The sequence below is a fragment of the Esox lucius genome, chromosome 6 (assembly GCF_011004845.1).
Source record: "Esox lucius isolate fEsoLuc1 chromosome 6, fEsoLuc1.pri, whole genome shotgun sequence".
NCBI lineage: Eukaryota > Metazoa > Chordata > Actinopteri > Esociformes > Esocidae > Esox > Esox lucius.
The window spans coordinates 9986727-10007813 of record NC_047574.1 but is presented as its reverse complement, the minus strand read 5'-3'; the positions used below and the strand labels follow the sequence as shown (position 1 = coordinate 10007813).

The window sequence follows — 21087 nt, the reverse complement described above, 5'->3', positions numbered from 1 at the left end:
GTGCTGAGCTCAGAGGCAGATGCTTTAAAAAGCTGAGTCATGTATTGTCTTGCATTACTGAAATCAATGTAACTCAGAGATAGTCAGTAGACTAGACTATATTGCAGGCTGCACGGGACATTCACTTGGCTATATCCTATGTCAATAATATTGGGTTCGTTTTAAAGCATTTAGGGCAGCAAGCGCGGAGCGGTTGTCTGCGCAGGAGACGCTGCCCTATATAGCGTTGTATAATGATTGCTGCGGCGTTTTTGGTCTTATTGAGACCTTATAGTATTCAAGTTGTTCTTCTGTTATTGCTGCTACTACTGGGAACTATTGCAACAATTCTGTTTTTCTGTTGCTGGCATCGGAGGCTTCGTAACGGGAAACATCCTATAAAATCTGTGCTTTCAGGGCGCTCGAGGAGTCGCGGTGAGTAGAGGCGTCAGCATCTCCAAGCAGTGCGGCTAATCCACCAAATGCGTGGCGTGTCTTATAATGTTGAATCATGTTTTACTCGGTGACCTTTAAAGAAGCAATAGCTTTACTGTGTCGTACGTTTTGTTAGCGGCTTGACACCCTTGCATTTCCAATATTTAAAGCACATACCTATAGCCTTGGCTCTATGTAGACTTTGCATGGCCTTCAGCATGAAATCATGTGTTAGCCTACTGCCAGTGTCCAAATGTATCTTGTCCGCGTCATTCACAGGTGTATTGCAGCGCACAAAGTCGCTAATTGACACCCATGAAGTAATTATGATAGCATGAATTAGCCTTATCCAATAGGCCTTATTAAGCTATCGGAGTGTTAGAACATCCTTTCATTTGTCCTAGAAGCTGGTCTCCGGACGCATCATTTTCGATCAGAGGTAATCATTTGTTTTTACTTCTGTCAAGGTCAGTAAGTAGCCAATTACTTATTTTAAATACAAGATTGTGAAGCAAGTACAATTCTATTGTAGTCTTCGTTACTTTTGTTATACTTCACCTTATAGTTTTTAGAGTGTTGGTGCGCTGTTATTAAATTATGCGCAGAGTGATCAATAAATAATGTGAATGATTCTGCGCTTTTCCGCAGCTTGACTGTAAATATTAAATAATATTCCACATGGTAAAGACACATATGTCAAAAGATGCTTGTATATATTATTTTATATTTAGATATTGACAATTTATTTGAATGATTATTGGAATAACGTCTTATATTTTCTTTAAAAAACCCCAGTTTCCTCCATTAATTACAATTGAAATGCATTGATCACTTAATTAGTTGTGTTTCATTTCAACTGGATGTGTTATGTTTTTACAGGGATTCAGACACAGCCCGCGACATGCCAGGAGGGCACGCGCTCGAGTGGCAGAGGAAAAGCCTCTTGTGGAAATTCCAGAGAGTGATCATCAGAGTGACTCGTCCACAACTGTGAGAAAACGAAAAGTGAAGAAGAGGGTCCTTCCAGATTTCTATCACTCAGTACAAGTCACTCCCACACGGAAACCTGTAGGTATCTTCTTGCACAATGACCAAATGACAGTCATTATAAACTTGGCATCGGAATTAAACTTGCCATGCTCGAATATAAATAGGCTGATTCATGGCATATTTTTTTTGATAAATATAGGCTAGGTGGGATATTATGGTCCTTTAATGTTTTACCACTTAAGGAACCAATTTGAAGTGACCATTCAGGTCTGGAATTAACGTTTTTGTTACGCGCGGATTAGCCTTCAATAGTTTCGCCATCTGTATAACGGCCGTGCCAAAGCCGTAATTGGGCGAAACTTTTGAACACTAATCCGCGCGTAAAAGCAATAGGCTACTGCATTTTTCCACATCATTTTATGAGGATAGATGATTGCACAAAGCCTTGAAATTGATGCAATTTTTCATATTGCCAATGTTGTCATGTTGCATGTTTTTGACACACGCACCAAACATTTAACAGGGCTACAGAGGTACTGTATTAGCCGAGAGGACCAGGCCATGATGTTGCTGCAATGGAAGTATTCTTTGTATTCAGTAATCGAAAAAATTCTCGGTTAAACCTTTATGCCAAACTCATTAGGCTAGTCAGGGTAAAAACAAACAGGATGTAAACTACATTTTATGCATGGGTTATTTTGGGTGATTGTTCTGAATACATTTTTAAATGTGTTTATTACTAGATAAATCATGCTCAGTAGACCTACTTCAAGAGACAACTCAGTAAAATGAAGGTATTGACATTAGACATGTTGTGTTTACGATTGCATTGTCAATCAAAAGATTACATTAAAATGATCCATAGGATGAATTCACAATTTATGCTTAATCGCTGGCTGTTTTTTGAAGACAGCTTTTTACTTCTCATTTTGTATTGATGTGTTAGGAAAAGGTAGGGACACATTTTAATTTACAGATCCCTTTTTGAGGAACACATATACTCTCATACAGTCCATCAGCTTTTGGGCCATGGCCATTCAGTCTATATCAAATAGCAATGTGACTCTTAATGTGGATATATTTAAAATGGTTGTACTCTTTTCCTCTTATTGTGTGACATCCAACATTGTGAAAATCCAAAGATAAGTCCTAAATGGCATCCTGTACAGGTCCCGAGGTCAGAATGAATGTCAGACACCACATGATGCATCTTCTGTACTCAGATGTCTTAGTAGTGTGTGCTGATTGTTGGTGCTGAAACATTAGAAACCTGTCCACTCATCTGAGACCACACTGGTCTGCATACACAATCTTAAGTTTAAAGGCTCTATTCATTCATGAACATGTTCCTGTCTTCTCTGAGATCTAGTGATTGTGTACAATGTGTTCCTGTGGAAACAATTAGAGGTAGTTGTGTGATTTAAAGGGATATTTCACCCAAATGACAAAATGGCAATTTGGTGTACTTACCTTGCAAGCAGTCTTTGGACAATGTATAATAGGAACCCATATTTTATTTAGTTTCACAGCCACTGTTTCCAAATGCTTGCATTTTATCCTATCCATGTCCACTGACAGCTATTTCATTTGTTTGCGTATCATTTCCAAAATGTCCGAAAGTATCTGAAATGCATTGTGGTGCTCAAATTGATTATGTGCTATGATTTTGAGTCACACATTATGATCAAATCAACTTATTAACACTTAAATTGCTTTTTACCAGTACATTGGCTGCTGGGATTTGATCAAGATGTGATCAAATCCCTTGACTCATACTCTATTGAGTTCCTCAGGCAGGACAGATAACTTCTTCAATGGAGGAGCACTGTGAAAAGATGCTTGTCTCAGAGGAAGCATGTTGCAATCTTTAACTATCCTAGTGCATTGTGAATTGCTGTGATGTTACAGGTCAAAAAACATTTCATAGTACAGTGGGGAGAACAAGTATTTGATACACTGCAGATTTAGCAAGTTTTCCTACTTACAAAGCATGTAGGGGTCTGTAATTTTTATCATAGGTACACTTCAACTGTGAGAGACGGAATCTAAAACATAAATCCAGAAAATTACATTGTAGGATTTTTAAATAATTAATTTGCATTTTATTGCATGACATAAGTATTTGATCACCTACCAACCAGTAAGAATTCCGTCTCTCACAGACCTGTTAGTTTTTCTTTGAGAAGCCTTCCTGTTCTCCACTCATTACCTGTATTAACTGCACCTGTTTGAACTGGTCACCTGTATAAAAGACACCTGTCCACACACTCAATCAAACAGACTCCAACCTCTCCACAATGGTCAAGACCAGAGAGCTGTGCAAGGACATCAGGGATAACATTGTAGACCTGCACAAGGACAATAGGCAAGCAGCTTGGTGAGAAGGCAACAACTGTTGGCGCAATTATTAGAAAATGGAAGAAGTTCAGTCTCCCTTGGTCTTGGGCTCCATGCAAGATCTCACCTTGTGGGGCATCAATGATCATGAGTAAGGTGAGGGATCAGCCCAGAACTACATGGCAGGACCTGGTCAATGACCTGAAGAGAGCTGGGACCACAGTCTCAAAGAAAACCATTAGTAACACACTACGCCGTCATGGATTAAAATCATGCAGGGCACGCAAGGTCCCCCTGCTCAAGCCAGTGCATGTCCAGGCCCGTCTGAAGTTTGCCAATGACCATCTGGATGATCCAGAGGAGGAATGGGAGAAGGTCATGTGGTCTGATGAGACAAAAATAGAGCTTTTTGGTCTAAACTCCACTCGCCATGTTTGGAGGAAGAAGAAGGATGAGTACAACCCCTAGAAAACTATCCCAATCGTGAAGCATGGAGGTGGAAACATCATTCTTTGGGGATGCTTTTTTGCAAAGGGGACAGGACGACTGCACCGTATTGAGGGGAGGATGGTTGGTGACATGTATCACGAGGTGACATGTGACATGTATCACGAGATATTGGCCAACAACCTCCTTCCCTCAGTAAGAGCATTGAAGATGGGTCGTGGCTGGGTCTTCCAGCATGACAACGACCCGAAACACACAGCCAGGGCAACTAAGGAGTGGCTCCGTAAGAAGCATCTCAAGGTCCTGGAGTGGTCTAGCCAGTCTCCAGACCTGAACCCAATAGAAAATCTTTGGAGGGAGCTGAAAGTCCGTATTGCCCAGCGACAGCCCCGAAACCTGAAGGATCTGGAGAAGGTCTGTATGGAGGAGTGGGCCAAAATCCCTGCATCAGTATGTGCAAACCTGGTCAAGAACTACAGGAAACGTATGATCTCTGTAATTGCAAACAAAGATTTCTGTGCCAAATATTAAGTTCTGCTTTTCTGATGTATCAAATACTTATGTCATGCAATAAAATACAAATTAATTACTTAAAAATCATACAATGTGATTTTCTGGATTTTTGTTTTAGATTCTGTCATTCACAGTTGAAGAGTACCTATGATAAAAATTACAGACTTCTACATGCTTTGTAAGTGGGAAAACCTGCAAAATCAGCAGTGTATCAAATACTTGTTCTCCCCACTGTATATATTTAAAAAGTTTTGCTGTTGTCATTTAACTGCCAACAATACTGTGGGTATCAGCAGACGTCATCATGTGGGAGAACTCAGAGCTCAGGAATAATGGACACTTTTCTTCAAGGTTAAACCAGTTAAAGGGTTGTTCAACAGAATTTTTCGTAGTTATATATGGTAAATTTCCACTTCGCACTTAGTTACGAATGCAGTTTATGCAACTTTAAATGCTCACAGACAGTACATAAAGACAGTAAATTAAAGTAAAGTAAGTAAAGTAAGACATCTGACTTAGCAGCCTTTAAAGGGGTAATAATGGTGTGTTCCATTTACCTCGGACGTTGGAACTCAGAACTGGGAATGACATCACACCCGAGTTAACCCAAGTTGATCGCGTTCCAATGTCCAAAGTCAGAAAACAATATGGACACCCCCATTAAAGCCTTTGTTGTGCTTACCCTTTTTACAATATATACAATGTTTTTCATTGAATTTCTAACCTGTAACCTGGACGGGTGAGTGCTCTACAGAATATTATAATGTTAATTATAAACGTTATTTTCCTATATGATAACACGGCCTGCTAAATGCCATACGTATAATCTCAGTTTTACTGTTAATACAACGTGCTGCCCTCTTGGATTACCAACTCGGGGCTAGTGGGGTTGTTCTGACTTTCCGAGCTGGAATTCCGACTTGAGGGGGCGTTCATGTTAAAATTGCCGACTTGGAACATGGAAATTCCGACCTCCGAGTACAAACGGAACGCGCCATAAGCAGACCAGAGTGGCTCCACCCAGCTTGGTCTCTAGGTTGGATGTTTCCTTTCTGTACTGTCTCTGGTTGATATCCCAGGCTTATACTGTATGTGCTTGTGCAATAGCCTTTTAAAGAGTTTAAACTGTCCCATGTTTATAATTTATTATTATTTACCTTTCTGAATAGTGCCTAATGGATCCTTTATCTTTTACTGTCAAGATTTAGAATAAATATCTGGATTCTTTATTATTCAAGGTAATGCCATTTATCCATTTTGATGACTTCAAGTATAATACATGAGAAGTAACCTGGTTGGTTTTGTCTGGTTGGCTTGGGTGTAATGGGTGGGTTGGGAGGAGGAAGAAACATTGGGAGAGGGAGGGAGAAGGAAAGGAAAGGAAGAGGGGGAGAGATGGGAGGAGGGAGAAACATTGAAGGGAGGAGGAAGAGGGGGAGCGATGAGAGAAGGGAGAAACATTGAAGGGAGAAGGAAAGAAAAAAGGGAGAGACGAGAAGGAGAAAGATCGATGAGAGGAGGATTTGATGTGGGTGATGAGGTTTCATGAAAAGAAGAAAAGGGTAAGCCCAAAAAAAAAGAGGGATTAAAAATCAGGCAGGATGTTGTATGATGATAAAAATGGCAATAGTTAAGCTGCTCTATCCCCTAAATAAACAAAGCCATGATGATAGTATTTGGAGGGTGCAGTGGTAATCTCTTACAGGGGAACAACAGTCACATGATCATCCTGTCCAAAAACACACTTAGAAAAAAAGATGAATCTAAATGGCCTACCCTGTCTTATGTTACTACCAGTCACTATCCTAATCCAGATGAGGTTCAGGTGTGCAGCAGGTTGTTTGTTGAGGAGGTGCACAGATCTTTGTGTTCCAGTGGACTAGAATTGATTGTCTCGCTAATTTTGTTTTCAAAAACCAATTATTCTCTTCCAACCATTTAGATGGAAGAGTATTTCAGATGGATGACCAGGTGTCTGTTGTGTGCTTTTTTGAGGTGATGGGTTTTCCCTGACACTTCCCGGTTATAGTAAGTGACAATATAGATTAAATACACTAAAGCACTGCCATGACTTTAACCCAGAATTGTGAAGTGGTTCGCACTTTTTTAACCTTTGCTGGACCCAGGATCATGTTCATGATGATCCCCTAATTTTCTACACAGGGGTCAGAAGTGAAAAGGTGCATGTGAGGCCAACGGGATTTGATAAATTAAAACATGTGGATACAATGTCCAAAAGAAGGGGTGATGTAGCGACCTTAACCAGCTAAACTCTAGCGACCTGGTCAAGATGTTTGGACTTCTTGGTGTAACTGGTGCAAAATTGGCTTTCCAGATTGAGGTGTGCACTGCATTTCATTTCAGTCTGTTAAGTCGGTCGCTCTGAAACCTTTAAGTAGTGGTAGACTAAGGATTTTTTGGTAACAATGCTCCATTTGCTGATTGGCACTCTATGTGGAGGCGGTAATGGTGTAACCAATTCCCAGTCCTGGCCAAAGTGGCCCGTCTCCAGAAAACCTCTGAAGTACTTTAGAAGTATCTCACAAGCATTTTCAATAATCCCATAGCTGCTTTAATTCAACCCCGTGAAATGTGTTCGAGTTACGACATGTGGATTGATGTTAGCATTGTTTTAGGTGCAGCTCTAGTCAACCCACACTAGTCAAAACTTGACTAACGTTTCCAACAAGGCAACTAAAAAAAAAAAAGGCTTGCCTACTGTGAACCAATCTTGCACATGACTGCAGTTTCTTTCATACTGTCGGCATCATTTCAAGTAGGAGTGCCTTCCCTAATGGGCTGGAACTTGCTTTGTTGATATACCCACGCACCTAAGTGAATGGATCAGTCAAAAATCCTTGGTTTGTAAGTCTTGATTGTGACATCGCCCATAGGTACAGCAGTTCTGTTCTGTACTTAAATTTCCAATGAAATTCAAAATGGTTTGCTCTGAGTTGGATCCATGTAGGTACATACCAGGGCTGAAGTTCTTGGGCCAAACACTGTAAAGGTGCGTGAACGACTGGACATTGTACAAATATGGAGCAGCATGCTTGATGTTAAAGTCATTATCATCTGTCTCTGGCTGTGATCATTGTCCCCGGGAAGGATTTTGGAACAAAATCTGACTGTTAAACTCAAAATGCAAATGTGCTTAATCAATGTGTGCCAGTCCTGACTTGAATTGAACTATGCCAACTAAGTATTACGGCTTTAGTCACCTCAAAAATGACTGCCATCTTTGATAAAGAATAGCAAGGAAGGCAAAATATAATAAACAACACAGGTGATGATTACACAGTTATCAAATTCAATGTTTTTTCCAAAACATTAGGTCTGAAATTATTGGCACCCTTGTTTTCAGTCATTTGTGCACTCTTCTCGTCCAAGTATAATGGCCCTGAGCATGAACTAGAATTGTTGAAGAATCCATTAGAAAGGATCTTAGACCATTCTTCCATGCATCATCTTTGAGTCTGTGCGTATGAACTGCCCTCTTCAAGTCAAGCACAGGTTTAACAGGGACTCGAGAGACTTGATTTTGTTGTCAATTGACGATTTCGACGTGTTCTTGGTGTCATTGACTCGCAGGAAGATCCCCTTGCGGACAAGTTTGACATCCTGGCAGAGGCAACCAGGTCTGTGGAATAAATATCCTGGACTGGTACTGGGTAAAGTTGATGATGCTGTTGACCTGAACGAGGAAAGCAAAGCAGCCCAATAACATTGAAGAACCCCCCCCCCCCCCTATTTTCCAGTAAGCATGGGGCTGTTTATTGTTCTTGCATTGGCATTTTGACCCATACTGCTCTGCCTAGCCAAAGAGAAAGGGTAAATTGATACCAAAGTCTCTTAAGTTCAAAATCTCAGTGGCCTGAGTTGTACCCCATTGAAAACTTTTGCTTTGAATTAACGAGGGCAGTCCATAAGTGCAGATGTCCAAGATTTGGAGAGACACTGTATTAAGACATGATCTAAAATACCTTCCAATGTGTTCTCATGTAAAGTATAGGCACAGACACAGTGCTGTTAAGGAAGGCTGCCCGAAGTTCTAAGAAGAAAGGTGTCATTACATAAACATATCATGGTCTTCATTTTATACAATATATAACGTCAATTAAAGAAAAACAAGCCCCTGGGCATGTCAGGTTGCTATTTGAGGAGCCACACCCTGACTAGATGTGTCATCATATGGTGTGTGTGTGTGTAAGTATTTCTTATGCACTTGCACTTAGAGAGAGAAAGCATAAATCGACAGACGGACAGACAAGACAGGAGTCAGGTTGTCTTATTCCGAACGTGCTTAGTAGGTATGCAGAATAAATCCATTTGTACTTGTTTTTCGTGCTCGAAATGTGCCGATTCATTGTCACTAGCAACATGCCTAATCAATGCCACAAAGAGCACATGCGCACCAGGCAGCAAAACAACAACCGAGTGGGCTTGACAAAGGATGCCGGTGGACCAGTTGCTGGGTGTCTGGTTGGTTTTCGACGCTCGACGTGGGGTGTAGCCTACGTACTCACTGGCAGACAAGCACCCTCCCAGGATGGCACTGTAACACCGCGACATTGGCCACAGCCTGCACACTGAATAATCAGAAATCAAGCACCGGACTCCTTCAGCCGCCATCCGCCTTCTTCTGTATCCTAGGATGGTGACGCGTTGACAGCTCTGGCAGAGCACTCAGCTCTCCATGGTTCAATCTGTTTATACACTGGGGACTCCGGGCTTTCAACCTATGGGTAGACTTTAATGTAATAGGCAGAGAGCATTGCTAGAAGGGTGTGGTTCTGATTAAATATGACATAGCCTGCCGCTGTCTGAGCAAGTGGATAAAGGATTTCGATTTTCAACTGATAGCATGTAAGCTTATACACGGGTAGGCTGTCTTATTTTTGGCCTGACGGGGGAGCCAAATACAATTGATTTTGATTTTCGCTGCCTGTTTGCGCTTTTGTTTTTTTATTGTTAAATCAGAGATCAATAGACGAGCTGGTCGCTCCCGTTACGGTGCCTCCCTGGAGCTATCAATGTGCATTTACATTTCGCACATTTGTATCGGTAACCGTAGGAGCAGCGATGGTGAGAGAAATCTTATATTGTGTCTGTCTTCCTGGCTGTGATCATAGGTGTGTTGTCATGTTTGTGTTGCCAAAGAGCAACACATTGTTCATTTATTTGTCCATTGTTTCCACAGAGCTCGGGTTCAGGCAACGCTTCGCTTCACTGTTCCATGTCTTCATCCGCGGATTTCTCGGACGAGGATGATTATAGTCTTAAATCTGGGTCGGTCTCACCGGCACCCGGCGACACTTTACCGTGGAACCTACCCAGACATGAGCGACATAAGCGAAAATTTCAGGGAGGATCCGTTTTGGATCCAGCGGAGAGAGCGGTTCTCAGGATTGCAGGTGAGTCAGTGTCCCATATATTTAATTGATAGTGCATGCTGTTGATAATATGACATTAACTGCCTATTGATTTGCCAAAGCTATCATAAGTCGAATTTAGCAGTCCAGGTATACTGTATGTTTATATAAGTATGCTATATGCTATTTATTTCTTCTTATAGATAGACGAATGACAATCTGTCCATTCTGTGAAGTCGTGGTTGCCGGACAGTTCCATATTAACCACTGTTATTTCTGAGGCATGCTCAATTCAGAATTTAGAGATATACTTTGTGGGCTGTAGATAATAATTAAGCTGAACTAAGGTTCTGTGTCATTGAGGAAATGAATATACATATATATGAGTTATTCACTGAAAAATATTAAGTGACGTACGTTATTTGCTTTTAAATACATTCAAGCGCTTTTTGTCCGTCAAACGTCGCTTGAGATTTAGTTATTTAGGTGAAAGTGCAACCAGCTCTCATCATGGGATGTGAAAAAGGTTTGAGCGTTTGGCTACTACAACACAGAAATTGATCATTCTTTGTAATCTTCAGATAGGTGGGTTTATCAATCATTTACTACATGGGCAGACAGGGGGCCTTTATAACAGTTACTTTTTTTGTTGATTACAGTATTTTGATTACATAATATTTAAACTGCCCTAAACTGTGCATTTTACAGGAAAGCAAGCTATTGTATTGCTTAAACCATGTGAATGACTCTTAATTCAGTCTGTGAAACAAATGATTGTAGCTACATTCCAGGGGCGACCTTGCTGGAAGTACTTGTTGTTTTGTTTCTTTAAAAAAAAACTGTTCCGGGAGGAAGGCTACAATTCATTAGTCTATCCGGCTATGATAGACAAATGCAACTATTAATTCAGTGTCAATGCTCATTCATATGCACAGGTCTATGAAGGTGAGTAAGTAATGCTATGGACTTACTTGGTATACATTGTGCTGTCTTACATTTCCACGAACAGTGACTTCCAAGAGGGGCCTTTTTTTAAACTTGACATGTGAATAAAACCTATTGCTTGATTTCTGAATCTTGATCCATACTCACTGGTTCGATAAAATTCCATTAAAATTTATCAGCCCAGTGTTTCCCGATGTCTATGAAATATGACTTAACAATATTAGTGAAAAAGCTTTCTCTCCAAATTATTTTAATTGCTTATGTTAAAAAGGAACTTTTCTGTGTCTGAATGGTGAGGGTATATACCGGTTTTAACAAACATTAATGCAAGTAGATGGCTGATTGACCAGCTCATTCCTCTTTAGACTTCTGACTGGCTATCTCATCTTCCTTTGTAGGATTACATCATAGTCCGTGGTATTTTTCAAGCATTGTTGGAAATGACATTTTCAGGGACGTTTTATTTTCTTCCTCTCCAATTTTTGCTTTGGCAAGAAATATCTATATGACCTAATTGGTCATATAGATCACCTAATTGGTCATATAACAGATGATTCACTTTTGAAAGTGAGATTTTCAGTAGGCAGTTACGTTTAATATAATTTGGTATAACTGTTCCAAAACATAATGCTTCATCTGACTTATGGAAGGACATAGTTATTTCACAGGTATGAATGGTAAACGTAAATGGAATATTTCAACTTAAATGAAAATGTGGTATATATAATATACAAAATTATGCTATAAATTATGCTATATATATTGGGACACACATATATAGCATAAATTATGCTATATATCTATCTATATATATATATATATATATATATATATATATCTATCTATATATATATATATATATATATATAATATAGCATATACATAGAATATATATATTATATATATATATATATATATATATATATATATATATATATATATAGCACATTTATTATAATAAAATGCCTTCCACTGTGTTTTTGGCTGATACCCCTGATACCTACTCCATTTAGTAAGGTTTACAGTTCTTAATACTCAGTTGTGTGCTTGTTCCACCTATTTAACATGCATGCATGCTTTAACTGTAAGACGCTAAATGTCAGTAATGTAAAAATATACATTATTGACACAGGTCCAGACTAGTCTTGATCAAAAGTATTGGCCTATTGAGACTCTTTATTTTGTAAACAAATCCGAATGGAACCAGGACTGTATTAAAATCCTTGGTAATTTGCATATTTAAATTCTAGACTGCACTTTCTCTCAAATTAAAATCCTTAGGATATATCATGAGGACATTTCCTTTACTCGCCTTATCTTGTGTGACGACAGAGGTGGAAACATTTTTAAAAAACGTTCAAATGTGTGCAAAAATAATATTTTTAAGTGACGTTCTTATAAATCATCGCTGTAAAATAACAAATACAACATAGGGTTGTCTTTTATTTTTTGGATGAGCCCTTGCTTGTCTCTTGAGATGTTCGTTTGAAAAGAGACTAAATCAAGCAAAACCAACCGAATCAATTGGATGTAGAATATCCTACATCTAGCTATATATACTTTTGTAATGTCATTAAATCACAGGCATCGCGTCAGTTCTTATTAATGGTTAGCCTATTAAACACAGCAGTTCATGCGTACTCATTTTGTAATCGAACAGTCGCATTAGCCTGCTGGTATTACTGGAATGGGAGTCATGGACTATGAAGAGAGAGCGTTGAGGGGAGTTGCGTGCATTAGTATTGCTCAGGCGCACCCGCTCGATATGGGAAGGCATTTATTATGTCCAGCAGCCCGCTATACCCAACGGGATGCTCTCTCATCACTAGGAGACTTTCACAGACACTGCACACCCGAGTTTTGTCATGAAACGGGAGAGGAAGTCTCGCCCATTGGTAGTTTGATCGACCGGGGAGGGGCATAGAGGCGGTTCCTTACATGGAACAACAGCGCTGAGAAGTCCTTCGTCCGGATCCCTGTCCTGCAAATAGTCATGCAATCTCGCCCCAGCGGCTCGTGAATGTCCTGCCTGTAGAGCTCTATGGTGGAGCCCCGGTAAGCTAATGGCTCACTACAACGCAACACCGGCGGGTTATGTACTCGCGGACGAAAAGGAATACCTTCAAGCGTATGAGGATGTGCTCGAAAAATACAAAGGTATGCTGATTATTGTAATTACTGTGGACTATACTGATTGGATAGGCATTAATTGGTAGCCCTAGAAATTATTCGAAGGTATCTACTGGAAAGTTGTCCCGTGGTTCTGCCGACTGACAGCCCTAAACAAGTGTGTCTGCTAGCCACTGAGCTAGAGGACAGCGGGTAGACGTTAATGGAAACATGATAAGTCGAGCCTTGTCAGCTAATTTTGGATTTATACATGTTGTTTAGTACTTGTGAAGATATTGGATTTGTTCTACACTGGCCTACGATGAGTTACAATTTTGTTGTTGGAAAATGCATTGATTGGAATCCGGGTGATGCTCAATGTTGTTCACATTAGTCATAACAAAACAAACCGAATATTATTAGGTTGTAATTAGGTGGGCCTCTTCATTACGCAAATGTTTATTTTAACATAATTATGAACAGTTGTCCTTGATGACCCTTCCTTCCTACCTCTAGTCCAACAATTGACCTCGTTATCATAGCCTGACATGAAGTGACGCCCCTGGTTCATCTGTCTAAGACGCAGCAGGCTTATTAACTTACATCAGTACCAGCAAGATATACATCCAGGCTGACAGGGCCGGGGGCCAAGTCAATATTACTGGAAGTCTGCAGAAGACATTACATTTTCAATATCCTGTCTCCAGCCGAGCATTCTCCACTAGCTGGATGACATCCCTGGCGAAGCCTAGTGTGAAACTTGAATAGACTCCTACAATGATTTTATTTTTCCTCATCTCCTCCACATAATGGCCAACATTAAAACGGTTAGTGAAAAGGGCGTCTGTGCGAAGGGGTTAGTTGCGAGTTATTGTGATTCCACGTAACCAAATGGTCACTAACAATGCATATTTATGTGGTCTCTCTCAGCTGTTGCATATCAAGGCAACAGACAGTCAGCTGTGGCCTGGCTTAATAGTCCTTGAGTGGAGCCTAATGGAATCATGTGAGCGTCATTTGCAAACTGTGTCTGACTTTTGTCTCCAGGCGTTGGGTTATAGAATTATGTGTTTTATGGTTGGTGGTCCATATGGCTATTTTCAAGCTTCTACTTAAAGATGAATTTCGAATGTTTAAGTTGCAGTCTGTGATTTTTGGCCTCTGTTTTTTTTTTAAGTGGGGCTGTTAAGCCAGGAAGGGTCACCAATAATATGTTATCTATGTGCCAGTTTGTGCCCCATCTCATCCAAACCACTTGCATTCAAACTTAGAATGTTATGGCTAACTGAGGTATTATCGTAATACTTCTTGTACATTGTGCATATATACACAACATATTGCACATTCAGCCCTAAATGGGAGTTTACAAAAGTTATTGTGTTACTTAAAAAAGTCCTTAACTGCATCTTTAAGTATTCCACATTTTCACCAAAAAGCTTCTCCCTTGAAACGTTAAAACACGCCGGAACATTGAGTGGAAAAACAGGTTCTGTGAGCTGGTTTTGAAACACAATTGATTGAATGGAAAGTATTGAGACCCCTTTACGTTCTCCACATTTTGTTGTGTTATAGCCTCAATTCATAATTGAACAAATAATGTTATACTGACTAAGTAAAACATTTTTGTGCAAAAAATAAAATATCTCAGCTTTTAGTCTTCTGGGGGACACCACTACCACCCTTCCTTTCCTGGATTTGGGCAGTGGGCAGGTAATGACCGGCGTCTTGTTTTTGCCGGACAGAGCACTTGGCATTCAGGCCTAACACTAGTCAGACGAGAAAATATTTTTCCTCATGCTCTTAGAGTCCTTCAGGTGGCATGTCATATGCCTTTTACTCTGAAATGGCCTCCGTCTAGCCACTCAATCATTAAAGGCCTGATGGATGGAGTTCTGCAGAGATGGTAGTTCTTCTAGAAGGTAAATGGGTTGTAATATTTTCTGTACTTTATTTTATTTTTGACTGCTCAAGTTGACCAATGCATGCAATCACCTTTTCACTATTAACTGAATGTGGTCCTTCAGATATTATGACATCACATCCATTCCTGGACTGGACTCCAGAATCCAGCATTGGATTTGAAACTGCCATTTGCATGAGGTTAACTTTTTCAACAAGGGTATTCCTACAGTATCTGACAGCTCACTGCAAGGCTATTGGCCTGTTATTTAAAGCTTCCCTGTCTGGATGTTTGTGGTGACACATAGCTGGAAGTCACCTTTTTGAAGACACAGTAAAGTTATAATGGGAAAATGTAGGAAGTTCAACACTGAATCATATTAAATGATTTGGTAAAACGGCAAACCATTGTGAGAACAACACGCCGACTGTTCATAAGATCATGTATCGTTCGGGGTTATTCAGTTATGTTGAAAACATTCCCCATAACTCTCCTTGTACAGTCTCTGTTTAGAGCTTCAAGAGCCTCAAGACTCCCTAGAGCATCACTCCATGTGACTTGTTTGTGTATCAAGAAAAACATGTGTATTATAATTATATTTTGATTTTCAATAACAGTTACCAAACAAAGCAAAACAAATGTTGGGGTAGGCAAAACAAACTATTGCCACTGCATTCTAGTATGTTACCCCCGAAAAGACAAGCTGTACTGATAATTAGGATTTCCTCAAAATCAAGGTGTTCCTTGTTGGCTCCTCCAGAGTCAATGTGAGATGTGTAAAATATCTAGTTGGACGAAATGATACAATGGAACCATCTATAGCCCAGGTGGGTGTGTGTGTCTGTGCCGTTTCCTTTCAGCATGGTGTGTCACCATCATCTGTGTCGGTCACTTAGAATAGATGTCTGTGTTTAGACACCAGGCGTGGGAAAACCTGTGGAGCATGCCCAAAATGAAGCAGTGTGCGCTAGGTCTTTCATAAAACATTGTTTTTAAATGTTTTCTTCTATGGTGGAATGCTGACTAAACAGAAGGCAGTAGAAAAATGCCTGCAATTGATTTGCAGCTCTTTTGAAAAGTACAGGACCTTTTGAAATCCAAGCTCAGAACTTCCGATTCCCAAAACCATAGAGATAAAATAAACAGATTTCATTGCAGACGCTGTGATGGCTTGCCCCTTGTATTGACTTAGGCTACGACATAGCACAGGTGGCTTAGGTTTTCACAACCCATCGTTCTCAGTTAAACTGTTTGATTCATCTCACTGAAGTATTCGAGGCGTGGCGAGATCTGATGTTCCAATATTAACATTGTTAGTGATACATTATATTTCCCAGACTGATCATGCATGCTGATTATGCTGTGATGACCTCCTCTGTGTAAATGGATATGCCTTGCTGTGAGTGCTTTTTGTACAAATAGCCTTAGTACAATTGCACTGTAGCCTCACATTGGACAATAAGCTGTTCAACTTTTTCATTTGAGTATTTTAGCGGACTTTCTTATCTAGATTAACATGAGGGCATGCGTGTTTTTACTGGCCCCCTGTGGGATAAGAACCTACAGTACCACCCTGGTTTTAGAAGTACCAGGCACTCCCAACTGATCAACACAGGATCAGCTTAGTTTATTCTGAGAGGAAATGACTCACTTACCTTAAACAATGTTTTAAAAAAAGGAAATCATTTGTGTGTTTTATATAAATCCCTATGATCAAAAGAACATAAAAAACAGAACCTTGGTTATGCATTTTAGAAATACAGTGCAATAGCCACAGCCATTCTATTTACTAAAGATGTCTTGTATGAATGTCTGTCCCCATATTCCTCTAATTGGGCTTTAGATTTAATAACACACTAATAAGTGGTTCAGTAATTTAAAAAATGGCCTTCCCATACTACTGAAGTAGAACCAAATATATCCCCTTTAATAGTTCTGTTGAGCACAGTCTATATTTCAAGCTTTGGGTTTCGTTATAAATTAATACAATGACATAGGGACCGTGAAAGGCTGCACTATACCTTCTATAATTTATGTGTCAGCCAATTCTACATGGACTGAAGGTTCAGCATCTTTAGTCTAGAGAAAGAGCAGAGAAAAGTTAGACCAGCAGTAACTCAGAATGTAGAAAGAAATGTGATACACACAAACCCCTAACTCCTACTGTCCCAAGATGCTGTTTGCTTGTCTTAAGATGAAATTGTCAAATAATGATCCAGTCACTTAAAAGGCACCATTATTTGTTTAACTGTTTAACGTGCTGCCTTCAGGAAAACATATTGAAAGGAGGTATAGTGACACAACACACCTTATCTACTTGTTTTTTTACCAGGATATGTCTGGAGGAACCCAGTTGTTGGAATGACCAAATGTTCCAAATGAATGGACAATTGCCCATTGCATGATGGTACAGAAATGCTCCTTTTACCCCATGACACAACACATCTGTTATGTGAATAGGTTTATTATAATGTTCTTTCCCTGTAACATGTTTTAGATTATTGAAGTTGAACTAGTGTCTAATAAGTTTAGAGGATTCAGTTTTGTGTTGAGCATGATTACAGAGAGCAATTTTGGAATGATTTATTTGTTACAGTATATGAGTACTTTTGACGTTATTAGTCCAAACTCTATAATCTAGGCCTGCCATAAATCCCCAGATCTGGGCCTCCTGGTCTGTATACAACCATAATCAATACGTTTTTTAAATGAATGATACCCACTCTATATGTACAAGCTGATAATGTGACAGTTTTATCTTTACTGCTACGCAGAGTACATAATACTACTAATAAAAAAGCACAGCTATTTACTGTCACAGAAATTGGATGCCATGAAATTCCTCAGAAGCTATGTGTTTACTTTTTCCATATTTATCTGCATTTTATTATTCTCCGCACACTCCTTTGGAAAATGTATTCCCAACCGATCTCACACCCCTGCCCTTATTTTAAGATTGAACTGTATTTCATGGCAGCATTTTTATCTTTTTTTATTTTTTATTAGCCAATAGATCCACATCTGCCCTTGGTATGAACACCGTCATCACAGATGCTTTTCTGGATTGTTCTCTGCGGATGGGACTTGACAGTATTTCTTCTTTTGGGAAAAGTCTGATTTTACACAATTATTTGCAGATTCTTTTACACAATTATTTTTGCAATTATTTTACAGAATTATTTCGCCCTATACAATTTGTAGTTGTGACCTAGTGTCACTGCAGCAGCTGAAACATGTTCTTCCAAGCTTCACTGCTTCTTATCACGCTGTTTGCTTAACTAGGAAGTCAGAGGAACCAATGTGTGTTGTGGGGAAGCGTCTCTGCTGACAACCTCAGTCCGATTACCAGCACCCGGCCTGCCTCTAGGAATCTTGACTTCACCTATCTTAGACCGTGCTGAGTAAGATGTGCACAGGCCTTTTTAAATCCTGGTCACGGCAGGTTGAACCAATCAGATCATTTTATTGACACGATCATAGCCTTTGCCACTTCAGTCCCCTCACTCTGTTGGCCAATATGATGGTAATTCCCTTTTTATGCCCGATGGGTCTCAGACCATGCAATCCTCCTTACCCTGAATGACATTCAGATAATGACATTCAAGTCTGAGCTGCCCGTTCCTTCCTGTCTGACATTGGGCTTTTGTTTTCTACTTTTCTGTATGGGTGTGGTCTGAGCCATTGCAGAATCCTTGCAAATGTGTTGCAGGATCTCTGTCCACCATTTTTCTACACAGCTTGTGAACTGATTGGCTGAAAATACAAGACATCAAGGAGTTAAAAAACATCAGTGTTTTGCACAGTCACTGTCTTTGTACCTCGTCCTTTATGCCGAGCCTGACCTCTCGCTCTCCTCCGAGTCTGACAGCCCACTCATCACATTCACACGGCCAGCCTGGGCCCACACACACACACACACACACACACAGCAGAGCCGTTTCCCTCTGTGGAAACGGTCAGTTACTGTACAAAAGACACGTTGTGTCCAGACAGAGGCGAGGCCGCGTCCAAATCCCAGTAAAAGACTCGTATGTGTGCCGTGTTGCCAGTGTGACAGGGGTCCGGATCCTTTGTCTGGGCCGTGCCGGGTGGGACATGGGACCAGCGAAGTGTGCCCGTTTGGACTGGTGGCTGGAGCAGGCTCTGTGGTTAACACTGGCATTCCCAGAGGAAACCCAAGCCAGGTGCATACTCAGCACTAGACCATGACATTCCTAATTCTGTCTGACCCGCACAGCCACCCTAACCCTCCTCTCACTCACCCCCGAGCATGTGACCAGGGTGCTGAAAGAGAGAGAGCACTCAAAACACTGCTGGTGTGGTGTAGACGAGCTGGGGCTAGGCTAGGTCTAGATTAGCTTGAGCGTGCCTGGCTAGTGAAAGCCTGTTTTAACCTGTTACTTAAAAGGGCAACTTGACATAACTGTTGAAAAGATGCCATGGAATCAGTTTAGTGGTACTTCATGGTGATAAAAGGTATTAGAAATTGTTTAATAGCACCAGTAAGGCTAAGATCATACACTAGAGCTGTTTGCTCTTTATCCCCATGAAGTGGGATATTGCTTTAGGAGCTCCACACCAAAGAATTTTTTGCTTGAAAGGATTTTTTGCAACTTGTTGTAAACTGAGAAGGCAGGCAGTGTTCTGCTCTCCTTTGTATGTGAATGTATGGTGCGTTCAATTAGTACATGGTATAGTGGTTACGTATAGGCAACAATAACCTAGGGTTCTACAATGACAAGAAATCGGGTGAATGTTCAGTGCATGTTATTCAAGGGCCACTTGAGAGCTACGCCCGTTGGATGTCCTGAGTGGTAAGGCCTATTTTAGTCCATGCAGTTCCTGGACCTGCTCCTACCTCTAAAGTGTCAGTTTGATACCACATCATGACACAGCCATAAACAAGAGCGAACCGATTCAACTTTAAACGTGTGAACACGCCTCTCATCAAGTCTACAGTCAGCGATGCTAGTGTTCAGTAGGCTAATGGATGGATGCTTTCTCTTAATTCTTTTATTTATTATTTTGTAGAATATCCTCAACCCTATCAGTGTTGATGTGATTGTAGAATTTTGCGTAATCTGCTACAGCAGAGAGGAGACATTTTGTTGAATGAGCTCTTGTCCAGTAAGCTTTTAATGATGAGTTGTTCACTGTTTGGTTGATGTGCCAAAGGAAAACAATATGCAAAAGTAAAATGAACAAAATCAAAGCACTAATGACAACCACAAGACAGCAAAATTACCTCTGCTGAAAGCTCGATTAGTGAGCTCTGTTGGACGAGCTCTGTGGAAAAAAGGCTGAATGGCTTGGTGTGGATTGGTAAGAGGAAGGCTTTACGTAATCTTCAACTTTCCTGAATCCATGAAGAGTTGTTGTGATGAGTCAGGGATGTAGATACCATTGGATGTTAAGAGACTGCGGTAGATAGGAAAAGGGGGCAAAAGATATTGACATTATCACTAAGGGCTGTGGTTGTTTAGTGTCAATAAAAAAAGCTATCTTATGTCGATAGAATTTGTCAGAGCTTAAGTGCTTTTCATTTTGAATGCTCTATTTATCATTCTCTGTGAAAACATGGAGCTGATCTCATCCTGTTTGTCATCAAAAGTTAAGAATCATGGCATTGTTAAAGGATTACAAAGTTTTGATACCAACAAGCCCTCACTCCCAGCTGAATAGAAATCTGTTCATTTCATCATGTTAGTTGAGGAGACAGGGTTGAAAGTGAATGCTGAGTTTATTTTTGAGAAGAGTAAAACATCCACAGAACATTATTGTTGTCATAGAGAAAACAGTTTTTAGATTTTTCTGATTGGGTTGAAAATGGTAAGTGAACACACCACAGATAACATTTGTAGAATATAACCTGTGATAGGAGTGCATGTTTGCTAATATGGACAAATGCATGTTAATGAGTTGTCATGGCAGAATGTCGGCACCTCCCTTTTTGGTCTTGGCTGGTTCACAGTGTCAGCTATGTCTGGATGAGGTCATATTGTGAGTCACCATCCCGCCCCTCTGGGCTAATGCTCTGTGACCATTGGCTTACTCAGCCAC

At 40.3% G+C, this 21087-nt stretch overlaps 1 protein-coding gene across 26 annotated transcripts in view; it reads left to right on the top strand.

Moving 5' to 3' along the window:
* The first annotated feature begins 78 nt into the window (after nt 1–78).
* dst (dystonin) overlaps nt 79–21087 on the top strand; it is a 143473-nt gene continuing 122464 nt past the window's right edge. For 13 of the 26 annotated variants that reach the window (XM_029120373.2, XM_029120372.2, XM_034292579.1 and 10 more), the window contains exons 1-4: nt 80–414; nt 819–853; nt 1294–1482; nt 9902–10115. In XM_029120373.2, the coding sequence (XP_028976206.2) occupies nt 234–414; nt 819–853; nt 1294–1482; nt 9902–10115 (619 nt within the window). In that variant the 5' untranslated portion in view covers nt 80–233. Of the gene's footprint in view, nt 415–818; nt 854–1293; nt 1483–9664; nt 9787–9901; nt 10116–13015; nt 13176–21087 lie in introns of those variants that run through there. The other 13 variants (XM_029120388.2, XM_029120385.2, XM_029120382.2 and 10 more) reach the window with 6 other exon arrangements.